At 51.4% G+C, this 16,451-nt stretch overlaps 4 protein-coding genes across 4 annotated transcripts; 2 read left to right on the plus strand and 2 right to left on the minus strand.

Annotated features, from left to right (window-relative positions):
- Positions 1–396: 396 nt before the first annotated feature.
- Positions 397–2,088, plus strand: BO66DRAFT_471810 (putative oxidoreductase, 2OG-Fe(II) oxygenase family; the record flags this gene model as incomplete). Its single annotated transcript, XM_025652903.1, has 6 exons — positions 397–694; positions 779–838; positions 904–957; positions 1,030–1,046; positions 1,105–1,255; positions 1,396–2,088. Exons 1-6 carry the CDS (start codon positions 515–517, stop codon positions 2,086–2,088), a joined length of 1,155 nt encoding a protein of 384 aa, XP_025503400.1. The 5' UTR covers positions 397–514.
- Positions 2,089–3,017: 929 nt separating this feature from the next.
- Positions 3,018–4,835, minus strand: samB (MYND-type zinc finger protein MUB1; the record flags this gene model as incomplete). The annotated part of the gene is made up of 1 exon (XM_025651125.1): positions 3,018–4,835. One exon carries the CDS (start codon positions 4,833–4,835, stop codon positions 3,018–3,020), a length of 1,818 nt encoding a protein of 605 aa, XP_025503401.1.
- Positions 4,836–12,276: 7,441 nt separating this feature from the next.
- On the plus strand, positions 12,277–13,969 carry BO66DRAFT_98062 (WD40 repeat domain-containing protein). Its single transcript, XM_025653748.1, has 5 exons — positions 12,277–12,544; positions 12,666–13,378; positions 13,434–13,523; positions 13,582–13,701; positions 13,764–13,969. Exons 1-5 carry the CDS (start codon positions 12,427–12,429, stop codon positions 13,782–13,784), a joined length of 1,062 nt encoding a protein of 353 aa, XP_025503402.1. The 5' UTR covers positions 12,277–12,426; the 3' UTR covers positions 13,785–13,969.
- Positions 13,970–14,297: 328 nt separating this feature from the next.
- On the minus strand, positions 14,298–15,157 carry BO66DRAFT_98078 (uncharacterized protein). Its single transcript, XM_025653749.1, has one exon. The coding sequence runs from the start codon at positions 15,073–15,075 to the stop codon at positions 14,545–14,547; it is 531 nt and encodes a 176-aa protein (XP_025503403.1). The 5' UTR covers positions 15,076–15,157; the 3' UTR covers positions 14,298–14,544.
- Positions 15,158–16,451: the final 1,294 nt, after the last annotated feature.

Below are 16,451 nucleotides of genomic sequence, written 5' to 3' on the forward strand. Positions count from 1 at the left end.
GGGTGGGATGGTAAAGGAAGATAAGGATTGAGTGATTATGAGTGACTGCTTCCTATTCATACAATGTGGAAGCTTCAGAGGTGGGATGTCACAAGTTGTTGCTGGTCAGCAGCAAAGCAATACTATCGGCACTGTCAATGCATGAACTGACACTTTATACCTTTATACTAAGTACTCTTATCAGACTGCATACCTTATCCAAACAATTGACCCCGACAGGAAGCCTCACGCCATCCACCCATAGAATAATACCAATTAGAAATGGAAACGCCGTCACCTCCAGCGACAGCCGATATGGAAACCCACTTGGTAGGCCGATTGCTGGAACCGAGCCCATTTCCCCATATGGAGCCGACCGCCGCGGCATTTGATAGATAGCGAGAGCTCCCGATAAGTTCACTGCCTACTGGACTTTAAATAATAAATCTTTATACTGCCCCTCAGCGCCAGCCCACTGCACTTTCAGCTGACTCGAATCTTCCATTCGCTCCTTCAACCGCCTATTCCGTTCACAATGACCGACACCACCTTGGTCGGGGCGCCCATCGAGCTGCCCGTCCTCGACATCTCCAACCCGCTGGACCCTAACGCGGGGAAGGCGATGCTGGATGCAGCCACCACCTACGGGTTTCTGTACGTCGACAGCAAGGGCACCGACTTTACCCCGGCGGACGTGAAGCGGGCATTCGAACTGGTAAGTCATGATCTCAGTGAATGCATTCACAACCGCATTGCTTTGCTGTTCCGTCCACAACTAACCAGAAACCAAACCACCCAGTCGCAAACCTTCTTCAAATCCCCCGCCGAAGAAAAAGCGACCTGTCGCATCGAACCCAATGTGCGTCTGCGTCCCCTCGCTCACCTCAGCCCCAAATGACAATCACCTCTAATGGTACCCTCCAGAACCGGGGCTGGTCCGGAATGCACGTGGAGACCCTGGACCCCGAACACCAGCGAGTAAGATCTCTACCAACCCTCTACCCGTATGAAGACCCTCTACGCAACTAACCAGCCAACTTACCTCCCCAGACCGGCGACTTCAAAGAGTAAGCCAGCCCCTGCCCCCCTCTTTCCCTCCTCAAACGCTCACAAACGAGCCAACAGAGCCTTCAACTTCGGCGAGTTCATCAACAACAAAGCCCAGCAACCGCTCCCGCCAGCCTTAGCTCCGCACGAGGCCGAGATCGCGCATTTCGCCGAGCTGTGCCAGAAGACCTGCGCCAGGGTGCTGACCCTTCTGGCCTTGGGGCTTGGTGTACGTCTTCCCTTCCCTTTTCTCATAGCACTTGCACTTGCACCCTTGAAAACGAATTGTATTAGGTTTTGGGGGGGATAGTCCGCCCCCCCCCTTCCCGGCCTATACAACCCCAGAAACAAAACTAACCCCCCCCCCAGATCCCAAAGGACTTCTTCACCACCCGCCACGACCCCACGCGCGGCCCAACCGGCAGCATCCTGCGCTACCTATACTACCCCTCCCTGACCTCCCCGGCCACAAGCAGCTACAACCACCAACTCGACGTACGCGCCGGCGCCCACTCCGACTACGGGAGCATCACCCTCCTCTTCCAACGCCCGGGCCAACCGGGGCTGGAGATCCTGACCCCGGAGAAAACCTGGGCGCCGGTGCCGGTCCTCCCCAACAGTGCCAGCAGCAGCGGCAGCAGCACCACCAGCACCACCAGCATTATCGAAAAAAGCACCACCGACAAAGAAGACGAAGAATTCATCTTCCCCCCCATCCTCATCAACATCGGCGACCTCCTCAGCTACTGGACCGACGGACTGCTCAAATCCACCGTCCACAGGGTGGTCTTCCCGGTTGCGGAGCAACAGGCCCCCCAACCGCGGGATCGGTATAGTGTCGTGTTCTTCTGTCATCCGCTGGATCGGACGGAGTTGGTGCCCGTGCCGAGTGAGACGGTGAGGCGGTATCGTGAGGGCAAGAAGGAGGGCCCGGCCGACGAGATGATCGGGTTTGGGGGTGGGGCGGGCGCGTTGGAGCCCGGGAAGAGGGCGGTGACGGCGCATGAGCATTTGATGGCGCGGTTGGGGGCGACGTATCAGTTCGAGGGGGGGAAGGAGTAGGTTCGTCTGGATGGGTTGGTGGGAAGGGGAGATTGAAGGGGAGGGAACGTGATACAGACATCAAAGGATGTAGCTCAGGTTTACCAAAGTGTTTGTGGACCAGACTCATTCATAGGCAAAAGATGCTGGATTACTATCTTAGATGGTTCATCTCCTCTTGTGCGCGAAGTCAGAGCAGAACCAGGCCAGACCAACAAGAAATCAAACAGTCACAAGGAAATCCTTAGCCAAATCGAATAGCTAGGAGTTTTACGGCCAATCGCCAGACACAAAGAGTGGATCGTATGCACAGAAATTCCTCCAGTTTCCTTTTCCAAAGGAAACCATACTCAAGGAAATGCCATGAGAGATAGAACTATCACTGCTCGGGGTGGGACCCACAAAACCACAACAACAAAATTCCAAGGCTGCATCGATGGTCACCACTCCCAAAGTCCTAAACCAGGACCATCGATGAGAGGAACAACAAAACCACGGAGCGTCAACGGCGAGACAAACGCTCCAGAGCAAACAACAGTGGACATGGATCACAATGCTAGATAAAATAAGATAAAGGCTACTCACAAATGAAAATCGTCTGGCATCGAGACAGTAGCGGGCTAGCTGCTCAGATATGATTCAAAGAAAACAAAAACAGAAGAAGACCCACTCACACAATTAACAAGACTTTCATAACCGCTGAAGAGATTCCATATGACTGAGGTCCAGACACTGGGCCTGGCTTTAATGAAACATGTTGAAAGGAAGAAACAGAGGTATCTTTAGACTGGAAGAGGAACGCCACCGGATTCGGGAATGCCATGCACGGGGGGGAGACGTGAAACCTTGGGAAACGAACCGAAGAAAAGACAAACGGGACCAGATGACAGATACGACGCTATGCAAGCCGATATGCATTATGTGTATTAGGCAAGTTTCATCCGTTCAGATCAAGGGTTGGTGTGACACCAATGACGATGACTGATCCAAGCCGCCTTCTGACAGTCTTTGCTGCAGTACTTGGTGCGACGGCAGCGGCGACATTTGGCAAACTGCCGCTGATATTCTTCCCACTTGCCGCACTTCCAGTAGGCGCATTGCCGGATGCCACCCTGGGCCTCATCCTTGCGGCAGAGGTTCCTCATGACCACGCAGGCCCAATATTGCATATCCTTCGAGTGATGACGAATGGTAAAGTGCTCCACCAGAGGGAAGATATTGACATCGTCCGGCTGCAAGTACTCCTCGTCCTCGTCATCGAGGGGTTCGATGGGGGACATACCGCCATCGAGAGCCTTCAGCTCACGATCGACCTGAAGCTTGGGGACAAAGTGGGTGTTGTGAAAGTAAGAACGGAGACTGCAATACTTGGAGACATATGCGAGGAGCTGAAGGGCCATCAAGACATCGTCGTCGCGGGGCATAGTCGTCGCCGTAGTCTGGTTAGCGAGACGTTCACGGATGTATGACGAATAGGGAGTCGGCACAGGAACAGGGGAGTTGGCATTTTCAGGAGCCTGAGTAGGTGACAACCCATTTGTCTGCGCCTCATTGTTCTCAATCATGCTTCGATCAACAGCCGACCGATGGGCGATGTTGAATGTGTCAGCTTCTTGTCCTTCCGACGAGTCGTTGACCGTCAGATCATGGGCATTCGAGACTTCCCCAAGCACGGACTGTCTATCGCCAACATCATCTATCTCCATCCGGTTCTCCATGCCGATCATCGGGTCGGTGATCTCGCTTCCCACTTCGTCGCCCATCGCGGAACTATGTCCAGAGCCGACGGTGGAGCCGACGGTGGATTCTTCGCCATTGGCAATGTCGGAATCGCCCGAGACTGATTGTTGTTGTAACAAAGTGGGACGCGACCGTAGCCCGTGCGGGTGAATATGGCTTCGCAGCTGCGAAGGACCACTGGGGGTAGTAGGTGAGTCAGGCTGAGAAATTAGCCCGTTTTGTAGGCCTGGAAGCATGCTAGGAAGTCTCTCGGCGTCACGCACCGGGCGCAAACCGAAGCCGTCGGCAGTGTCCATAGCCGCCGCGGTGGACAGAGGCTGCATCACAAGGTGGCGGTGGGCGTTATGAGCATGACGAGGATTATCCTCGATCGCGAGGCTCCGTCGCTCTGGAAGAGTGGCCATGGGCGCACGAGGGGAAGACGCTATGTCCATAGCATTGGTATCTGTATTGTTGGCTCGGTAGTGAGGAGGGATTTCAATATGAGGAGGCGGCGCCTGGCGACGGGAGCGACGGTGTTCGGTGTTTGTAGACTGGTCGACATAGAGTGGACGAGTAGGAAGACTGGCGGTGGGCCCGTGGATGGCTTTCAGGGGGTTTCTGGACGAGTGCCGACTACTCTCGCTCTCGGCTCGGGCGCGAGCCTTTTCAACCATCTTGATATAATTGTCTAGCACGGTCGCAACCACTGGTACGATGTCGGCCTCGACCACTCTGGTTCGCACACCCTCCGAGCCTCTCACTCCGATGTTAACGACACATTGCAAAGCGAGGCTCCACTTCCAACAATCCATCAAATCCTTCGTCCGGCCCTCTTTGAGGATGCATACCAGGCGTTCAACACCGCCATCGATGGTGAGGATATCGCGAATGCGGGCGGATGAAGTTGTGAGGTAAGCTAGATGGTTGAGCGAGTTGACCAGCGGGAGGGTAGATGTACAGTCGAGAGCACGCCGATCGTAGAGTGTGGTCGTGATGTTGACGGAGGCCTTATTGACATTCGGGATGCTGAAATTGACCTCCCGCATGATGGGCGAGAGGGTGAAGCGGGATGTGACTATCGGTCGGTCAAAACGAGAATCGGATGAGGATTCGGATTAGGGCGTTTTGTTCAAAGCCCGACGACGAGATGGGATGAATCGATTTATACGGTGACCTCAAGCAGCAGTGTCGATGGGATTAAAACGTGGTCGTGAGATTATGGTGAATTAAGTACTGCAGGGGCCGACCAAGACGCTCGAACGGTAGCTGACGAGAGACGAGATAGGAGAAAGGATCGTAGAGCGATTGATGGGCAAACGTCGTAAGAGGGTAGTTGCGTTCGAAGCCAAGACCGTGGGTCAGAGTCTGACGGCCACGATGATTCACGGAACGAAGGAAAGGTTCGGTGAGGACCCAGGTGATGCTTGAAGATTTTCCGGGTGGAAGGAGAGACAACCTATGCCCAACAGGGTGAAAGGGGGTATCGGGTGTTGGGTGGGTGAGTGGGTGAGTGGGGAGTATCGGTATGGAGGTTTGTTGAAGCGACACAGGCACGGGAAATGTTGAGAGGGATTTGTTGTTAATGGAGACAAGCGACGACGGGGAGGAGAGAGGGAGGAGAGAGGGAATGAGTCTGAAATGAGGAGGAAGAATTGGGAGGAAAGGGGGGTGTGGGTGGGTGGGAAATCGTTCGAGTGAGAGTGAGTAGAAGGGGATCCCAAAAGGAGGAGTCGAGCAGAAGAAGAGGAGGAGGAGAAGGAGGAGGAGGATGGAGTGATTGAGTAAGTGAGAGAGAGCGAGAGAAGGGACTTGAAAGCGAAAGCGGAGAGAGTGAGTGAGCGAGGAGAGAGAGGAGAGAGTCAGGCGGTTTCGTCTTCAGGCTTTTTGGCCCGCCACCCTTTCTTTGCCTCTTCTTCTCCAACGGATGCTGCTACCTAATCTGACTATGAACAAGTCGAGTCGATTCGACTTTCTCTTTAATAATATCAGTAATATTAAAACCTTCGATATCTTTCCACTGGATGTTGGATAGGTACAAAATATACTATTGAAAGATGATTTCTACGCTCGCCCCAAGTTTCTTCAGCCAACTCCGGTACTTTAATTCGGGCGAGTAACACACTCTTAATAATAAGAAGGAGAAGAAAGAAATCAATCGATCGATCTTCTCTTTCTTTTGCCACTGGCAGGCTCCGACAATAACAACACGGACCGCTCCCCTCCCCTCTCCTCAAAAATCAATATCTACATATGAGTATCATAGTAATAAAGACGAAGGACGAAGATCTTTCTGCTTCTTCCTCCTGAACAATTCCTCTATGACTTAACTTAAGCTTGCCCCGGTTGCCCGCCCTGCCGTCCCTTTCCTCCTGACCACGCATTGGGATGGAATGTTCAAAGAGACCTCCTCATTTCCCTGAACAAGCGGACTCCGCCGCAGATCTAGGAGCAAAGATCATCTGGCGCACCCACCATCGGACTTGACTACTGCTTCGGATGGGAAGATGACTAGCAGGGCGCAATAGTTTTCAGATAGTGGTTTGATCATGATGCTGGCTCGCTTCGACTCGCTACTTGTTCCCTGCTTTCTCATCTTCAGTAGTAATCCCACGGCACTGCGAAATATGCCCCCCTGGTTTTCAGCAACATTCAGGTATTTTGGTCCCTACGACCCCGTCGTAGTCTACGGAGTATGTATACATCAGGGGGAGAAGGAAGGAGAGGGGAAGAGGGGGCTTGAGCCTCGATATGGGAAGGGGACCTGGAGATCACTTGTCGACCTACCGGTAGTTTACTTACTTCAAACTAGCAGGGTAGTGGTTACCAGACAGGCAGACAGAACTATGGATCTCCGATCGTAGGTATATGGAGTAGACATGTTGACACCTATTGACATGGACATATCATATCCGCTGCCTTTCCCCGATCATAGGCATAGGTTCTCTCTCAGTCCTCGAACCAACCATTCTTCAGCTCCAGAGTTTCACCACCACCACCTCCCTATCTATTCCTCCTTGACGCTGACGGACGACCCGATCTCAACATGCTTCATGCCTCTCCCTCTTTCCCATGATGGAATAGACATTGAACCGCGATAGGACCCTCATCTACTATGCATAAACTCCCATATGCACGCTATATTTAGATCTGCATCTCCAGCCAACCCCGACCCCCATCCTGTCACCTCGACCTGGATTACTATATACAAACGGACCCCCAAAACGACATCTTCCTCCGAGCTTGGTCTCCATTCACAGGTGTACCGTACCAATAGGTTAAACCCTTACCGTGCCGAAATCAACAGCAACACCAACAACAACCTAAATCGGATCAGCGCTAGGTGCAGTGCAGTCCTTAGCACACCACTCAATCTAAACCACCCTATCATGACTTAAAGATGTGTCTGGACAAGGGTCATCCTGCCCGTGATCCCAGTGTTACCCCTCAATCAGCTGCCAAACCAACCCGCACGGACTTCACAGTTCTACAAAGTACAAGTTAAAAAAGTATTCATGTACAAGTACTTGGAATCTATAATCTAGTCTAGTCACTCACTAGGTAGTGAACAAGGTACCTAGTAATTCTATGATTAGAAACTCCGTGCCCTTCTTCCCCTCCCCTTCCCGTCATCCCGCTGGGCTGGCGGCGGCGGCGGCGTTGCCTTCTTTTGCCTCTAGAGGCGCGAACCGCTGCCGTCAAACCCGATCACCTTGACCCAAAAAAAAAACCTGGCTTGGTTTAACCGCCATCGCGGTCGGGGAGTTTGGGGGATGTCCCAGATACACTCACATTGCATTACGCGCTTGATCGAGTTTGAATTGATCCATGTACCTGTACCCCGACCTTGAGTTGTAATAGGGCTTTGCTTCTCGTTTCAAGTTTAATTGATGTCACCTTCGAGATGTGCTTCATTCGAGGCTATATATAGCACATTTAAGCGCGGAGGCGTTTCTGGAAGGATATTCTTGCCTCTATGCATATGTTTCAAGACGAGGGGTCTCAGATTCGACTTCCTTGACACGAGGGTTATTATTCATGGTGCGAGTAGATCCTTGGGCGGAAAGTAATCGTGTACTCTCCGTGGAAGTGTCGAGAACGTGAGGGCGCAGGCGGCAAGTCAGTCCTCTGACTCGACTGACGTAGGTGAAAGTTATCGCCCGCGTGCGGATAAGGAGCGACACACTCCAGTATATGTACATATGCCTAATGCACACAAAACCTGGAACCCTGGGATGGGCGATCAGACGTAAGCTATGACAGAAGAAATGGTTGATGATCGCGGATATTCTGTAGCCATCTGCTCTGCGCAGACACCATCGCGTGTAGATCCATCAAGCAGGGAGATGCAACTGATCGTATTAGAGCCAATACTGAGCTGCCAATCTCGGCAGGGCTTGGAATCCTTCCACCGCAGGAAGCCTGGTCCAGGCAATGCGAATGGTAGATGTGGCTCGACAGCCGCAGCTTGGATTCAATGATATGCACCCTACCCGACATTGTAATCGTGCCAATCGTGCCTCATACTTGGGGCTTACCGAGGCTGACGTGCATTTATCCAATTGATCCCTGGGTATCCGAGCGGACAGGATCCCTTGATCTGCCAATGGGAAGGGATGCGTTCGTTGGCTCACTACCAATGCATCTTTATGTAAAAGGAAACCGTCCCAAAAGTCCAGAGGCTGAAGACTCGGGGGCTAGTCTCCTGTGCTATAGACTTATAATGTTTGTAATGTACAGAATTGAAGAGTGGGGGCGATTGCAACAGATAACTGCATATCCGATAACTCCGCGACACACCTGCCTGTCAACTTGCTGGGAAGAAGCTGTCAAATCCGGAACATTTGACATGATCAGCCGGACACTGTTAACAACAGGCGAGAGAGAATCCGATGGATTTCACCCGTAAGCAGAATTCAAGTCCTTCACAGGTCGCAAAACGTAGGTGTAGTTACTCGTCCGAGTAGTTGTTTCGTTCGCTCATCAGGGGCGACCCCATTAGTAAGCGTGATAAATGAAGACCTTTTGGCAAAGAGGGGCAGCCGAGTAGTTAGTCAGGCACGGTTTCAAGCGATCATCCTAACAGTGGAGCCACTTTCTCCAGATAGACGATGAACACAACGAATAACCACAACAGTTCGTCAGTTACGCTCTTACCCAGCCCGCACCTGTGAAGTATTTGACCGTAACAGGTAGTGGCCAATTTCCCTGCGGCCTGGTGACCCGCCGCAACGCACATTGACCATCAGTGTCGCGGATCCCGCTCCATTATTTCTGCCTGCCAACCGACGTATGTAAGAGGTGGCAGATATCTGGGCAGTGAGCAAGACGATACGAAAGACACGTAACAGCGATCATGGATGACCGAATCGAAATCCTAGCAAACAAGGGGGTCAATTGAGAGTACTCAGGATCAACTCTGAAAAAAGAGGAGTCAGATTCTGTAATATCTTGACGTATGTGGATTCTATCATCACGGAAACTTCAAATTAAACAACCAGTAGCCTTGCTCGACGCAACGACAAGAGTTGGTCCGTAATTTAGTAGCCACAGTCCCTAGTGAGTTGTTGGTTAGAGAATTTAGGGAGGGATTCAGATTGAGTAAACCACCTTCTAGAAATCCAAGGATCAAATCAAAAGAAGAGACAGACATCGCAGACTGTTATGACTTGTTGAAGGATGATGGCCATCTCTACAGTACAAATTAGGTGCAGTATACATAATACGTACATCAGAAGTTCAGAAGTATCCGCAAGCGTTCGGATTCACGGGATAGCCGGGATGGAGAACGTCCTGCACGGAAGGCACCAAGGATGGGCCATCCTACTCCCTTTCCCCCCCCCCCCCCCAGCCTCGACGGAAAATGATGAAGATCTCTAAGTGACGGAACATCAATCTTAAAGTCTTGAGATCCGTGGCCGCATCTGACTTTCAGTTCGGATCTTCCCTTGCAGTTTCTAATCCGGGAGTCTTCCGCGGACTCGATCAATTCTCAGGTTCCAAAGAACAATTAATCCATCATCGGAGATTCGGATAGTCTAGTCATCTAGTCAAGGAATCGAAGAAATATGGAACAAGCAGAGAGATAATAATATAGAGATGGAAAAGTCTAATCGAGCAGACTAACCTAGTTCGGTGCTAGGGACTTGCCTAATGGTATTTCACCGCGCTGAATTCTCGGTAGGTATGATTGATACCAGTAGGTACCACTGAGCCAGGTACCACCCGTAATGTCCGAAGCCCCTGGATGTGAGAAGTGATCACGACTCTCGGCATCAGGTGATACTTCCCAACGTGGTCCTTCTCGAATGCGGATGCTTATTTCCATCAAGAGACAGCTCCGGAATAATGCTTTAGCAGAGCACGAAAGGGATCGCCACTCCCGAGGCTCGTCAACCTAGGTGCATTGTGTATTGATGTGGACTGTACTGTACACTTCCGAGAGTCTCGTCGGAGCAGGAAAGAAACCCTGACTCGTGCGAAGCATGTATGGATCTGCCTCGCCTCGTAGTGCGGTTAATTTTACCGGCAATGTGGAAGAATGGTTGCGCACGTCAATTTGCCTTCAGCGAGTTTATGAATCGTCATGTAGACAGGAGCCTGTTCAGTATCTGGACAAACAGCGTGGAGTGCGATAGTTAGAGGCTTTTAGCGTCCAGGGCAAGCCTAAGACTGTCTTACCATCGACATCATCTTCTGTACTAAAATGTACAAGTTCTGGCGACTAAATACTGGAAGGGGATCAAACATGACGCCTTGCCATTCGCGATCCGGAGAATCGATTCCTGCCAACACAATGCTTTCTTCCAAGTGACACGTTCAACTCTCTTTTTCTCTTTCATCATTTCTTAGTCTCCTTGTCTTTCTTTCACTATCCCGCACTGCATTGTTGGTCTCCGCGCCTGCTTGCTTTCGCGTCCTGCACATCCTCCACTTGGCGAGCAGTTGTGAGCTATGGGCCAACCAGAAGAGACTCAGCAGGCCTGACTCCACCGGCCTGACCAGGGTGCACCTCCTTAGTGTTCAATGAACTCCTCCACGGAACTTGGTACCTTGCCCTCAGCGGAGAAGTTACCGTCCTAGACTAGACTGGGATGTGGGAGTTCTCCCCTGAAAGCCTGGCATCAATTACCCTACGCGTAAGCGACCGTATCATACGTCTCGAACTGTGTCTGACTGATGACCTAATTGACTCGTAAACAACATTTTACGAGGCTGTGGTCCAATGATGGAGTGTCCTGCGAACCCAGGATGTCGGGGTGGTATGGTTGCGTAAGATTAAGATCAGCTATCAGTATCGTATGTACAGTACGCATACTGTACATACTGTACATACGGTAGTGCTAGACGGAAAAGTTCACCAGCAGGCAGGAGGAGGCTCTCTTAGAGTCCCGCCTGTCTCCGTCGTACGTACAGGACCTATTGTCGCCCAGCTTCCCCTAACCGGCTGGTTCTCTATTATGCATCACCAGAAAGATGGACACAGTCCCCATTGTTCTCACTTTTTTTTTCCCCGGTGGAAGGATCATCTCTTACCCAATACGTATATTGACATACATCTTTACTTACTTTTTTTTTTTAACTGACTATACATATACATATACATCATACATGTAGAATTGTATTCCGTAGACACAGTGGTAGTTAGAGAGTACCTGTAGTAACTATCTAGTCCAGGCCAGCTCAACCCCAATAGTTCCCTTACTATACATTCTTATCATTGGTGCTCTTTCTTACCACGGGCTGCTATTGATGACAGACAGGACATGACCGAGTTGCTTCTACCGTCTGCCACTAACTTGAACTTACTTCACTACTACTAACTAACCTACTAACTTAAGTTACTGTCCTTCATCTGTGCTTTTGGGGGGGGGTGGGATTTTCTGCATCCTTCTCCGTCTTCGCCTTTCCCTCTCTTGTCTCTGGTTCCAGTTCCCCTTTTCTCTCACACTTTCAACACAGAGAGTCGACTTTCTTCACTCTCTCTCTTCCACTTTCTCCTTTGATTCCTAATCACCATTCGGGCCATTTTCTTCCTCTCTTCTATCCTCTCTCTTTTCCACCACCCCTGCTGACTTAAACGCCCGAACCACCTCACCATTGCCCCGGGTCGAAACTTTCTTTCGCTCGGTCGCTTCCGCCGTGTGCTCGCTCCACACCCAATCAACCCCCCTCCTCGTTCTCCCTCTCACTCACTCACTCACTCACTCTCTCTCCGTCTCTCTCTCTCTCTCTTCCACTCCTGCTCCTCCTCTTACTCCTCCTCTTCCCTCCCTCCTCCTGCCGACCTTGCTTGTTACCACCACGACCACCACCGACTACCTCACCGCTCCACTAATCCATCTTTTCTCTCGTTCTCTCTCTTCTAGCGCCCTTTATCGCTCGCGCCTCTCCCCCCCCCCCCCCCCCCCCCCCCCCCCCCCCCCCCCCCCCCCCCCCCCCCCCCCCCCCCCCCCCCCCTACCCTCCCCCCCCCCCCCCCCCCCCCCCCCCCCCCCCCCCCCCCCCCCCTCCTTCCTCGATCATCTCAACCCGTCCCCTGGATTTTCCGACGCCCGCCTCGGCCAACTCAATTCCACTCTTTAGACCCGTTTCGTCATCCCATTGACACCCACCCTCTCCAGGGGCTTGTTTGGTCAAGATGGCAGCCGATATGAGCGGCGAACAGATGCAGGCCAAGATCACTGCGGCCCGGCGCGAAGCCGAGGGTCTCAAGGACAAGATCAAGCGCAGAAAGGATGAGCTGGCAGACACCACTCGTACGCATTCCTCTCCCTCACAGACGTCGCTGTCCCTGATCGGGTGACCCGACTTGAAAGCTCGCCAAGGGCGCAACCTGTACCATGCCATGCCTCTCGGATACTAACCTCGGTGAAACAGTCCGCCAAGTGGCGCAAAACCAGACCGAAACTCTACCTCGCATTGGAATGAAGCCCCGTCGAACGCTCAAGGGCCACTTGGCTAAGATCTACGCCATGCATTGGTCGACTGATCGCCGCCACCTCGTCTCCGCCTCACAGGACGGAAAGCTCATCATTTGGGATGCCTACACCACGAACAAGGTCCATGCGATTCCCTTGCGGTCATCATGGGTGATGACTTGCGCTTACGCCCCCAGCGGAAACTACGTTGCTTGCGGTGGTCTGGATAACATTTGCTCCATTTACAACCTCTCCTCGCGTGAAGGGCCGACTCGGGTCGCGCGTGAGCTCTCCGGACATTCGGGTTATCTCTCTTGCTGTCGCTTCATCAACGATCGCCGAATCATCACTTCCTCGGGAGATATGACTTGTATGCTGTGGGATATTGAGTCGGGTTCTAAGGTGACCGAATTCGCCGACCACCTGGGCGACGTCATGTCGATCAGCATCAACCCCACCAACCAGAACATTTTTGTTTCCGGTGCCTGCGACGCCTTCGCCAAGCTCTGGGATATCCGTACCGGAAAGGCCGTTCAGACCTTCGCTGGACATGAGTCCGACATCAACGCCATTCAATTCTTCCCCGACGGAAACGCCTTCGGAACCGGCTCCGACGATACCTCTTGCCGTCTGTTCGATATCCGTGCGGATCGGGAATTGAACACCTACCAGGTATTTCATTTTCCATTCCTGCCCTGGCCGAAGCGGACACTAACGCAACATCCAGAGCGATCAAATATTGTGCGGTATCACGTCTGTTGCATTTTCTGTGTCCGGTAGACTGCTCTTCGCTGGTTACGATGATTTCGAGTGCAAGGTACGTCTTACATCCAGGATGAATTCACTCTCGAATGGTTGATTAATGAGGCCGGTAGGTCTGGGATGTTCTGCGTGGTGATAAGGTTGGTTCTTTGAGCGGCCACGAGAACCGTGTGAGCTGCTTGGGAGTCAGCAACGATGGCATCAGCTTGTGCACCGGATCTTGGGATTCCTTGGTAAGTCATTCCGTTGATCCCCAATGATGGGATACAAGTTACTGAGACATTTCATCCTGTAGCTCAAGGTGTGGGCCTGGTAATCCGAGAAAACGAACAAAAAAAAACAGCAAAGATACCCTGTCTCAAGTCTTTCGTGACGTCCTCATTCGAAGTTTCCTTAATCATTTTCTGCGCCACTAGGTTCCATGTCCGCCACTGTACGATAATCTTTCATTCACTGAGGAGCAATTTAGTGCCGCGCCTGCTTAATGCACTAGTCGGATTGCAGGCGCAGTTACAAGAAGCGAAAACCAAGGGGCAGTTGAGTGGCAGACATACCGCAATGGGTGTTGTCGTCACTCGTTGACTACTGCAGGTGTGTGAGGAGGACAACCGGACGGCAGACAAGACACACACACACAACCACGAAAAACCACAATACTCGGATACGGGTGCGGTGAACTGTAATAATGCTGTTGATAATTGGGATTCTGGAGGGGTTGTTACGCTTCAGTGCGACGATGGGCTCAAATATGGCCCATCACCAAGATTTGATTTGCAGGCATTCTGATTCTTTTTCTCGTCACCTTCTCCGTCTTATTCCCCTTGTTCCAACCACCCTGGTGACGTTTTCATTTGTCCTTTACCCTTGATGTTCCGAATTTTCTTGGTGCAGTCTCTCCGCATCGATTTCCCCTGTGCTTCTTAACCCTTTTTCCTTTCTTACGCATTGATCTCCTTGCCTTGGGTGATGGCTGGAAAAGGAGGGGATACCTTTTTTTCTTTCTTTCTTTTTTTTCCCGGATAGGCCATGACGGTTTTGATTGATTGCGAATTGTGTGTTTCTTTTTCTTATACTAATCAACCTACATAGTTTCCGAACGTTTGAGTGTTTTCCAGCGGGTTCTTGTCTTGTGTCGCCGAGCGGATATGGAATGTAATCCGCCGCCAGAATCTTGTGCTTTGATATGTCTTGCCTAGCTCAAAAATGTTTCTTGTTTTTCCCCCATGGCAGGGTTTGATGCCGGCACTCGTGTACGGTTTCTTCTGAGGCACAGCCAGAATAAGCTGGTAGGCAGCCACTAACTCCTCGTACAAATGACAAATCATTGGCCCTAGTTTCTGGAGATGTTTTGTACCCAACCACCCAATCCCTCGGACGTGGTCATTGGACGTGGTCGAAAGCCATGGAAAAGGCTGAAGACGGAGTGACGCGGAACAACGTAACGCAGAGACGCAGAGAAGAGAAAGACTGTCGATGATGGCGTCACCGGTGCAACGCGAAGACAGACAGATATGTTTTGTGATCAGTTTCGTTTGGCAGTCATTTGTATACAGCCCATCCACCGTGGACCCCGGCAGTACGAGTACTTCCAAACGGAGTGATATCATCCCAGCTCAGGCGCAGCTTACATCGCGCCGCCCCCAAATGGAGACATCTTCCGAGTCGACCCTCTAAACCGGTTCCCACCGAGTGGATCCTGAGGCCGGGCAACAAACAGAAACGCAAACGAGGAGTTCGAGATCATTGGGAAGATCGGTTCCGACTCCGGATTCAAACGCTCGGAATTCGGCTCTCCACTGTAGTGGTCTCCTCGCAGCAGGGATCATGAGATCGGAATTCTCCGGATTCGGATGAACTGCCTGCATAGGTATCTGAGAAAGGGAGGGGGGGGGGGGATCGGGCAATCTATGTATGGATCCTGCCCGAATTGATGGGGAAGAAGGGAAAGCAGAAGGAGCCACACCTTATCCATGGATCGGGAGTTAGATGGAAATCTGGAACGGTTTTACCGCGGGGGGATGAACCGAAGCTTGACTCTGAAGTGGAGGAGGGGGGGGTGTTTGCCCCATCGTATGTTTGGTATGTACAGTAGTTGTTCGAGTGGTTGGGTTTTGTGTTCGTGTTCGAAGATTGTTGTTCTTGATTTCCTTTTCTTTTTGTTTTTTTAGTTTGTTCAAGGGGACTTAGTTTTAATTTCCTTCATGTATGAGGTCAGTTGCTAGATTGGATGGAAGGTGGGATGGGATGGGATGGGATGCTGTGCTCAGGGCTCAGGACTCGGTGCTGCGCCCATCTGCAGTGGAAAAGTATGCGACTCGAACTACCTTACGGAGTATGCAGGTTTGATATGTCCTGCCCTGTACCTACGGAGGACTGCATGCAACATGCAACCTTAAATTGGACGTGTCAGATCTTTATGTACTGTACGGTACTCCGTACTTTTGATCCTGTTAGTCGGAAAAATACTGTGCTTCTATGTGTACTTTGCTTACTGCTGACCACTTACTGCATGAGGAATATGAGTGGTTTGCGATGTTGCTATACTTGGTTATTTCTACTCGGTAAACAGAGTTCATCCCCGATGTGTGAAACACCTGATGATGTAGTTGGGTGGATCGGGGGTCCGTAAAGGCTGGGTTGGAGTTGATCGAATACACAAACCGTTGGAATCCAACCTGGAAAAGCTGGGGACGGGTTCATCTCTTCCAAACAGACCCTGAAGCTTGGTGGATTGTGTTTCAAAGTGGACAAACCATGAGGTATGTATGAGGGTGATAGTTTATGTGTTTATGGATTTATGTAGTGAATCAAATAAATTAATAAATGTAGGGGGGGGAGGGCGGAAGGAAGACAATCCTGGAGGAGGGAAGGAAGGCATGGAAGGTTCTTCTTCTTCTTCTGCTGCGGCTGATCTTCTGCCCTGAAACACACTACGCCCCCTGGACCGTGTTTCATCCAGAGCCCAGCCCAGAGCCTTTTTTTT

This window comes from Aspergillus aculeatinus (genome assembly GCF_003184765.1).
Source record: "Aspergillus aculeatinus CBS 121060 unplaced genomic scaffold BO66scaffold_27, whole genome shotgun sequence".
NCBI classification, from domain to species: domain Eukaryota; kingdom Fungi; phylum Ascomycota; class Eurotiomycetes; order Eurotiales; family Aspergillaceae; genus Aspergillus; species Aspergillus aculeatinus.